General features: G+C 40.5%; 1 protein-coding gene across 1 annotated transcript; it reads left to right on the top strand.

Annotated features, from left to right (window-relative positions):
- Nucleotides 1–462: 462 nt before the first annotated feature.
- gtf3c4 (general transcription factor IIIC subunit 4) lies at nucleotides 463–9,472 on the top strand. Its single transcript, XM_015401384.1, has 5 exons — nucleotides 463–777; nucleotides 2,082–3,809; nucleotides 5,378–5,508; nucleotides 5,919–6,007; nucleotides 8,076–9,472. The coding sequence occupies exons 1-5, from the start codon at nucleotides 463–465 to the stop codon at nucleotides 8,138–8,140; spliced, it is 2,328 nt and encodes a 775-aa protein (XP_015256870.1). The 3' UTR covers nucleotides 8,141–9,472.
- Nucleotides 9,473–9,848: the final 376 nt, after the last annotated feature.

The following is a 9,848-nucleotide window of genomic DNA, read 5'->3' as shown; positions in this document are numbered from 1 at the left end:
TTTGGATCCAATTCTCATAGAATATCGTGATTCGTGTTCATCATTTACCATTTGTTATTCCAGATCATAGATTTTTATGGGGAAGAGAGTTTGTAAATAAGAAGCCAACTGGATAAAGATGTTTGTGAATACTGGATAATTATATGGATATTAATAGAAAGTTTGTCGACATCAAAATCACATTTATAAAAATATTAAATTCCTCCAACGCCCTAGAAAGCTTAAATTAATTTTCTATTTCAGGACATTTCAGTGTAGAGGAATAAATCAAAATGTCATGATTTTCAAAATGAACCAAATTAGCTTAAAATGTATCAATCTATGTGTAATTCATTTATATAATATATAATTAAGTTTTTGAAATGTATAAATCAGTTATTTTGCCTATTTGATTTTTTAAAATGAAATAGTTTCCTTTCCCCCGCCCTTTCATAATGACGTCACTTCCTCTTCCTGGTGAAGATGGCGGCCGCCGCTGCGGCTGATTCTGTTCCCCGTGAGCCTGGAAAAGTTGTGATAAAGACGGAGCCTGAAGATGGGGACGGTTTCCTCCCCACTCCGCGGGACGTCCCGGTTAAACGTGACCCCGTGGTGTCGCTGCTGTCCCCGGTGAGCGGAGTGCAGCCTCTCAGCTGGTCTCCGGACCACCGCCTCGCTGTGTGCACCTCCAGCTCCCTGTCTGTGATGGAGCTGATCTGTGATGTCCACAATGGCAAGCAGGACCTGAACTTCTACAGGACCTCCATTCCTGTCCCCACTGACATACACAGACTGCAGGTATAAAAAAAAAAAAAAAAAAACAGACTGCAGGTATAAAAAAAAAAAAAAAAAGCTCAGATTTTGTTGATTTTATGCAGTTTCATCAGGAAGCTGTATCATCCTAGTGAAACTAAACCTCTGCAGCAAGAAACAGAAATATACAGCCTCTGGAATCACTAGGGCAACAAAGTCTATCCCACAGGTTAGCTTTGGTATTTTTTTTTTTTTCTTTTTATTCATTGCACTTGTTTTATTTTCAGTAAATATTGTATAAAGGCAGCACCAAACTGGCGTTGGTTGTTTTTGTTCACCTCTGATTGTCAAAGATCTTAGATCTTAGTAATCCCAACATATATTTGTTTATTAGTTACCATAATTAGGGAAGGTTTTTATTTACTCTTAAACATGTCTTTAGCAGACAAAGCAACCTGCTTTGTCTGCAGGTTGCTTTGTCTGCAGTAATTATACCAAAATTGTAAGAATACATAAACTTTTTGCGTGTAAGACAAAAAAAAAAAAAAAATATATTGCCAATATATCCTGTGCAGAACTCCTCAAGTGGAAAAGTTATAGTTTAACCTGGTCTAATTCTTTAAAAGATCTTCTTTTGCTGTCCGATTATTAACTGATTAATTGAGAAATAGTCAACTGATTAATTGATTCGTAAAATAACCGGTAGTTGCAGCCCTTATATATATATTTATATATATATATATATATATATATATATATATATATATATGGACCAGGCATTCGCATTCGAGCGACCAAACCCCCAACCCGTGATGGTATGTTTACCCCCGCCTGCCTGCCTATAATAGTAGAACCATTTGATATAAATTTGAATTCAGTGGGTCACATGACCTGGAAGCTATTGAGGAAATATTAATTACTTTTGTAATAATAAATGTTTACAAATATACAAAGGCTTAAAGTTGAATAAAACTGAGTGTGTCTCATCAGGCTAATGTAGTAAAACAATTTCACAAACAATTTGAGTCAGTAGGTCACATGACCTGGAAGCTATTGAAGAAAAGTCCCAACTTTTGTCTTTAAAAATATCTTGAAAATTGAAAATAGCTTAAAATTGCATAAAAGCAAGTGTTGCAAGTGATTTTATATTAGTTTCGTCGTAGCTGGTCATAAGATAAGTAATTTATTCATTTTTTGTTTCTTAAGAGTGCTTTTTTCAAAGATTTATTGACAGTCCTTAAATGCACCACCGCATGTGGGAGGAGGAAGCAGCTACATAAAATAGTTTACTGTACATTTGCTTTTAGGCTTCTATATTTTGTCTTATTTGTGTTTTCTCTGATCTTAAGGTTGGCCCATCAGATGAACTGATGTCTGCATTGGAGAAGTTCTCGTTGGATCCAGATCCCACCATAAAGCAGGCTTTTCTGGCCAACACTGTAATCAACCCTAATGTAGGGGAACACAAAGGGGTAAAGTATGCAAGCTGGTCCCCGTTAGGCTGTGACTCCATTGGACGGTGTCTGCTCGCTTACCTGACCCTCGATAACCGGCTCACCGTTCACAGCAGCCACCGGCACCTCAGCTGGAACACGCTGACCAATCTAACGGAGAAGTACAGCAAGAGGCTCCGCGAACGCGGCTACGCCAAAAAGGACGACAAGCCCCCCGAAGCTAACCTGTTAGATTTCTCTGAGCTCCAGCGGCGGTTCCAAATGCAGACCCCTCTCAGGATGGAGTGGTCCAGCATTTACACCATCAAAAAGGTCCTGGCAGACAACAGCTGTGTGGAGGAGCAGATGGTGCTCCTAGCAGTCCTGATGGAAAACGGAGACCTTGTTTTGTGGAAGTTCATGCTGCCGTTCGCAAAAGGAGACGATGTAGTTTTCTATGACCTGATTGAATCTGGGGTAAGCAGGCCCAGTGACCTGGCATGGTGGGAGTATGAGAACGGGGGTCAACGGATGGGGGGCTTAATCGTCGGCAGCGAGGCTGGACCCATCAAAATTATGCCTGTCAGCCTGTCGAAGGTCAAGGGCTACTTCACGATCCGGCACCCCATCATCCTGTGGAAGGAATGTGATGAGATCCCAGTGGAGAACCTCAGGTGCTTCCCGCTGTTCCACCCGATCCAAAAAAGCAGCTGCAGCCTCATCGTCGCCTCACGGGGATGCTACCTCTTTTGGTGTCTGCTGACTATTTCAGCGAAAGGACTAAGTGTGCACAATTCCCACATTACGGGACTCCACTCACTCCCTTTGGTCTCCTTAGTGGTCACTCAGCATCCAGTTGAGGTCTACACATGCTCCATAGACGGCTGGATAAAAAAACTGGTGCCCACATTCACAGAGAACTCTTTGGTTTTCAAAGTGGAGGACTTGTTTCAACCAGAGGCCCTCACACATAAATGGATACATGGGATGGCCGTGAGCCACAATGGGGCGTATGTCGCTCTGGTCACAACGCAGGGGATTGTCGATGGCTTTCATCCCGTAACCAGGAATCACCAGGTCCACTTCCTGGCTCTCAAATCTCCTGAAACGGCCATATCGTTCCTGCTAAAATCCCCCGAGCAGAATTTGTACAATTTGGCGGACTTGCTGGACCTGGTGAGATGGCAGGTTTTCAAAACCAAGCGCATCCCCGCGTGGCTACAGGACGAGCTCGACCGTAAAATCCAGGAAGCCGACTCCCCATACTGGTGGCGCATCAAGCTCTTTGTGGCGCGAGTTGTTCGCCTGTCGCTGCAGCCCCCCCGCACAGAAATCAATTGGAAACCCAAGCGAACGGAGACCAAAGTGTTTTTACAGGACGAGGAGATGGACGAGGCGGATGTTGGAACGGATAACGATGCGGCCCAGTGGACGGAAGGGGAATCTGATTTGGAGAAGCAAGAGGCCCGCAGGACTGAAGCGCAGAAGCTGATCGATGCTGCAGAGACGCATCTGATGAGGGAAAATATGAAGAAGGTGTTGGGGGTGGTCTACCTCAATACTTGGATGCCAGAGAACTTCTGTATCCCCACATGTGGCCTGATGGATTATCTATCCAGAGATCCTGGAGACAAAGATTCAGAGGTACCGACACAAGCTCTTAATAATAATAATAATGAATTTTATTTATAACGCACTTTACATTTGACATCAAATCAAGTGCTACAAAGTGCTACATTTAAAAAAAGGGAAAATTAAAACAAGTTTAAAAGACCATAACATTAAAAACAGTGTAAAAAGACAATCATTAAAATCAATACATCAAAAGGCATACGTAGCCTATTAAAAAAATGAAAATCAACAATTGTAGGTATTTCTAAAAAGGAAAGTTTTCAATCCTTTCTTAAAACAATCCACCGTCTGTGGGGCCCTAAGGTGGTCTGGTAGGGCATTCCACAGACTGGGAGCTGCGGCTTCGAAGGCCCTGTCGCCCATTGTCTTAGCTCTCAGCTTTTTGTCTTACAGCAACACTGTGAACGTTATGAACAAATTATTTCCTTCAATTAGGGATGAGAAATCTGGCATTAAAACATTAATATCTAATTATTATTTTTTTCCCTACAAATCAGATGAAATAATATTTTTTTTATTTTATTTTGTCATTTTTTTCTAAGTTAAGTTTGATAATAAACATGACAAATTCCATGTATTACTTCTAAAACCAGGCTTTTATTTCAGTCATCCATTCTGGGATTTGACTTTACAGGCAGAACGTGCAAACACCATTCAGAAAGACCTTTACTCTGAGCTAACAAAGCCATAAATGCAAGTTTTCCCAAAAATGAATTTTTTTTTTTAAACAGAAACGTCCATTAATCGCCCAGCCTGAGCTGGACAGTTAATTTAATTTGATATATATAATTGCAATTAGTGAACAGCTTGTTTCAGGGTCAAAGTAGAAAACTTCATAAAGTCATTATTTATTATTGTCTTTTAAAACAACTGTACTTATATTTTAGGATATTGGCAACTCTTTTATTTTAGCTGATTGTATTTCTGAATTGTAATGCAGCTCCATAAGCACAGCTTAACAGACATTCAAAATTTTATGTTTTTTCAATGAATCAACACCCCATACTTCAGCATGTCCAGGTTGAAATGGGACTCCGCTACCTGCAGGTTAGTAGCAGGCGAAAATGACTGAACTTTGGCTGTAAGAGAGAATAAGATCTGGAGCAGATAACAGGAAGGTGTTAATAGATTACTGCAAATTTATTCTTTAGACTGTTCGACTTAAATAAGATTTTAGTTACTGATACAGAATTCAATTCTGTGATAATTTTATAATGTTTTAGATAAAATAAATAACTACTGAATAAAAAAAAATGTTTTTTATGCTCGTCTTATTTCATTATAGTTCTTAGAAAATGATTATAATACCATAGAAATTAGTATCAACGGCTCAAAACTACAAAAATTGGAGACTAGAAATCCTGATCTCCCATCTTTTTATATATGAAAAAAATACATTAAAATACATAAAAGTTTGGGGGTGTTTTCAACTTGTTAAAAGGCACCCCCCTCCAAAGGAAACAAATGAATGCAAAGTTTTGCTTGTCACCATTATAAGAAACCTCTAATGCTGTGCTGCAGTAATTCTTTGACTAGTGGCCTTTATTTTGAGCTTCCGTCTCCATCTACACCACCTTCAGGTTCTGATCGGTCACATCAGGAAGAAACTGAACAAGCAGACGTTCCCGGAGCACTGCAGCCTGTGTCAAGCCACGCTGCCCTTCACCGACTACAAACAAGCCGTCTGTGAAAACGGACACGTGTGGCTCAGGTTTGAATAGCGCTCTTTAACCACTTCAGGAGAAAAGCGTTGGTTTGCTACTCCTCCTGGAGAGCTCAATTCTTTCTTTGAAAATTATAAATGTATTTATCCTCAGAGAGTAGTAATCAAGCCCACCCCCCCAACCCCACCTTTTGATATTTACCCAAGCATCACTCTCATCTCCTCATAAATATCATCCGTCAAACGTTCCTTCTGTTTGCTCTCCTGCTAGCACATTGCACCTCTGCTGGGCACAGATTTCCATTTCTTCGCCCGTCAGTTGCACGTCAGTGCTGCTTCCACCAAACTTTTGTCCCCCCCCACCCCTGCCTCACAGTGTGTGTGTGTGTGTCTACAGGGTGTGTGCGCCTGTCCCTTCCCATCCAGCTTCCTCATGTATTTGTCGCGCTCTCCTCCAGGTGTGTGTTGTCATACCAGGCCTGCCAGACGCTGACGTTCAGACGGTGCCTCCTGCAGGATTGCATTGCCAGACTGCCAGAGCCTGAGGGTAAGCGCCACTTTCCATCCACCTCCTCCTCCGTTTCACAGCCATCCAGTCCTGTCACCCTCAGAGACAGCCTTGGCCTCGCTCTGCCGCTCAGATCCTCGCCTGGCATGATGGATTTCAACCCGCTTGAGGGGTTAATACCTGGGAGGATTTTAAAATTATAAACGTGACTTAGTTTGTTTCTCTTTCCCTTCGGTTTGAAAGCGGTTAAATTATTCTGCAGCCGCTCTCATTTTTGATATTAATTTTTTATAGGAATTTTTTTAATCTAGAGTTTAAAACCCATCCAGCACGCAAATACACAACATTATTTGAGTTCATTTTTCTTTTTAATAACTGATAATGTATCATAGTTTTTTTATTGTGGCAGGAGGATATTTTATAGTAGAAAGATTAAATTGAATTTAGGTTGAGAAAAACTTGTTTTCACCCCTATGAATTAGTGTAACTGATCTATTTGTTTATCTACTTATAATTTAGTCTGTCTTTTTGATTATCAGTGCCCTTTTCTCTTGTTTTTTTTTTTTCCATTTTACAGTTTAGCTAAGAAAACATGTTATTCATGTAAGGTAAAGGAGTCGATATTTACCAATCAGGGATTGTCTACTAGAAAATAATGTCAAGTTCACAATTATAGACTCCTATTAAACTTATCTTTAAACTAAATCTGATAGAGTCTGGAGGGAGCTAAAGATTAGGGTGATGACAATGAGGTCTTCCAATCTCGAAGACTTGGAGCTCAGCACCAAAGATTAATTATTTGAATGAAAATGTGAAAGTTTGTTCAGCAATTAAAAGAAAGGTTGACCTGCCGCTATGATCAGAAAGATTGTTTGAATTATTATTTAAAAGAGTATAAATAACATATTTTTAAGCAGATGTCGAGGGATCATCCTTTTATGCTGTTTCATTACATTTTAATTATCAGGGAAAAACATGGTAAAATGTAAATGTTTTCCATTTTAATCCGCCAGTGGTTCAAACTTCAAACCTCTCCCCTAAAGCCGGGCAGATACAGCTCACACTGTATGACCAAACCGCAGGGTTTAAAAGTTCACAACTCGCGATGTATGTTCTCACACTCTCTGACCCGGCGCGCTGATGCGATCTACCTGCTCACACAGTACGTATAAAAACCACGTCAGACTCAGCTCCGCCATTAGATGGCGCTACTCTGACTCGTCTATTTGGAAGCCAAACATGTAAAAGAGGAACAAGACTTAATTGTTGATGCCTCCTGTTAAATATGAGGCTCATTAGAGTGAAACACGCTGCCTTGGCAATTTGTGCAAGTTTGTGCTGAAAGCCCTAAAACGAAAAGGTGGTTACGTATTTGGACAAAGACATGGCTAAGCAAACGTGGCTACTACGGTCTGTCAATTTTACAGAAAGAACTCCATTTCACTTGCACCCCCGCCATGTTTCTGTGTTTTCAGCTGAGAGGAGAAGAAGAAAAATCCTTGTTTGCACATAACCATTGAGCAATTTGCCCATGAACACCTTACAACAGCCGACTGACTTTGAAACATGTTTCATTTTCTCCCGACCTCACGATTCCTGATCGGGAGGTGGTCGTAAGCGGCTGATCGCCCCTCGTTACCCCCTGTATACTACACAATGCACGATCAGGCTGAAGGTCGGCCTGATCGAAAAATTCTCGCATGTCAGGAGAACACTAAACCAAAGCAACTTCTACTTCTATATCGTGGTGCTATCATGGCTCCAGCAACTTTACCAGTTTGTATTTCTAGTTTCTGTACAGTGAAAATTAGAATTAAATATTTTTAGTTGGTCCAAGTTGACAAATTTTACTTCTACTTTTTAAATCTTCTTGACGGAACCTTTGGCTATCCGATTATTAATCGAATAATCGACAGATTAATCGCTTTGCAAAATAATTATTAGTTGCAGCTATAGTGTTGAATATCTAAATGCAACTTAATTTATCATGCTATGATTAATGGAGGGTAGTTATGATAAAGAGTTTTGGAAGATAAAGTTGGAGGATCTGTGCCGTTATTTCTCATTGTGAAATATTTTTACAATAATTCCTGTGTTTCCCGCTCAGATCCAGACTGGATAAAGAAGCTGATGAAGGCGCCCTGCGTTCTCTGCGATTCACCGATGATCTAAGGACCAAACTACTCAGAAGCCTGCATCTGTCGCTGCAGCTCTCACAGCTCCACAATCCTGATTCAGAATCCAGTTTACTCAAATTTACCACTGCTGAGTATATATTTTTGATATAGTATTTATTTTATTAGGTAATATTGTTATAATAAAAAGAGTAAATAAAAAGTCTTTATTACTTGTTGGTTTCTTATTCATTTCGAAACCTGCAGAAAGAAAATGACTCTCCTGGCACTTTAAAGGGCTTTTTTATCTCTAACTTTATTATATTCCAAACTAAAACTTATTCTAATGCAGGCGCAGTGTTTGCACAAGAAAGTTTAAAATGCAGTTATATGTGGAAGTCATTATTATTCAGTTGGACTTCAGGGGCGCCATAAATAAGCTCCCTCATTTTCCTAATGTTGACTGTGTTTCAGAAGCTTTGGTGTAGTTTTTATTGCAAGTTAGTGGAACTTGCTCTCCAAGTCCTATTTTAGTATTTCTTTTTTCTTTCTTTTTGTTTGAGCGTAACAAATAATACAGTGTGAATTATACATAGTGTGGAGAAAAGAAAAAAAAAAACTGCATACCTTCTTTAATTGGCACTGTAAAACAATTTCCGAGCTCTGGATAGAGGAGGAGAAATGTTGGTGCTCAGTCATTCCCTCAGATGAGGACTTCCGCTAATGTAAACGCAGAAGAGACGAAGCGGCGAGGCAGATGAAATGAGCAAGAAGGCAGGAAGAAAGGGGAAAGTGTGGTTAAAAACGCGGCGCGTCCTCTCCCACGGGGGCGGCTCCAGTAATGAGATTCAGCCGTAATGAGGGACAGAACATGGAGCCAGATGTGATTCTAATTCTAATCAAGGAGGGGAGGCTGGTGCTGATGGAGGAGAGAGGGAGGTTACAGAGAATATTGTTAAATACAATTAACCCTTTATTCCTATTTGGAGGGAACAAGGACTGCGGGGAAAGGGTTACAGGCTCAATGGCCTGTTTTCATGGAGGCCAGCAGCCGGTGATCAAAGAACCTGGACCTGAGAGACCGAGCTGGTGGCAGAGCATCCTCCGGGTCCGGGCAGAGGTGGGATGAGGTCAGCCTTCCCTCTGGTTTCACCAGAGACATGACAGACAGCCCGGCGGCAAGTCTACCAAACACTCCAATGCTCTTAAAAGGCAACTGCCCTCTTTGTTTTATCTGAGTGTGCAGAGGTCGTGAAGGGAGGAGGCAAAATCTGCAGCATCATGAAGAACACATGATGCACTATAGTGAGTTGGAAGAAAAACTGAGTTTCACTATTTTCAACAACAAAAGAAAGTACATTTTTTCTGCAAACTTGGTCACCTTACTTGTAAAAAGAACCTGTGTGAATGATTTCATTTCAGCATAAGTTAGGTATTTCTGTGAGGGCCTTAAAGATTTGTTAGAGAACGTTAATGTGGAAAAACAGATTTATTAAGACCAAAGAACACACTAGACAGGTCAGAGAGGGGGGTGTTAAGATGTTGATGTTGTTTATTCAGCTTTGACTGCTGAATGTTGTATAAAATGTTTAAAAAAAAAAGCCTGAATGTTGGAACTGTAACTATACGGTCGTATGTTAACATTATCACTGCTGCTTACCTGTATCACGGCTGCACTTTAAAAGATGAAAATGTCTTGAGGGATGTACTGAAACGAAATTTCTTTTTGTATACACTATGTGTGTACAAAATGACAAAGTCTGTCT

Source organism: Cyprinodon variegatus, unplaced genomic scaffold, assembly GCF_000732505.1.
Source record: "Cyprinodon variegatus isolate N-32 unplaced genomic scaffold, C_variegatus-1.0 Scaffold32, whole genome shotgun sequence".
In the NCBI taxonomy this organism is placed as follows: Eukaryota; Metazoa; Chordata; class Actinopteri; order Cyprinodontiformes; family Cyprinodontidae; genus Cyprinodon; species Cyprinodon variegatus.
The sequence above is the reverse complement of the archived record's forward strand: the minus strand, read 5'-3'. Positions and strand labels throughout refer to the sequence as shown.

Coding starts and splice junctions, on each gene's coding strand:
- gtf3c4 (XM_015401384.1), top strand. CDS start 463: ATGGCGGCCGCCGCTGCGGCTGATTCTGTTCCCCGTGAGCCTGGAAAA. Junction 3,810..5,377: donor CTGGAGACAAAGATTCAGAG/GTACCGACACAA, acceptor CACCACCTTCAG/GTTCTGATCGGTCACATCAG. Junction 5,509..5,918: donor AACGGACACGTGTGGCTCAG/GTTTGAATAGCG, acceptor GCTCTCCTCCAG/GTGTGTGTTGTCATACCAGG.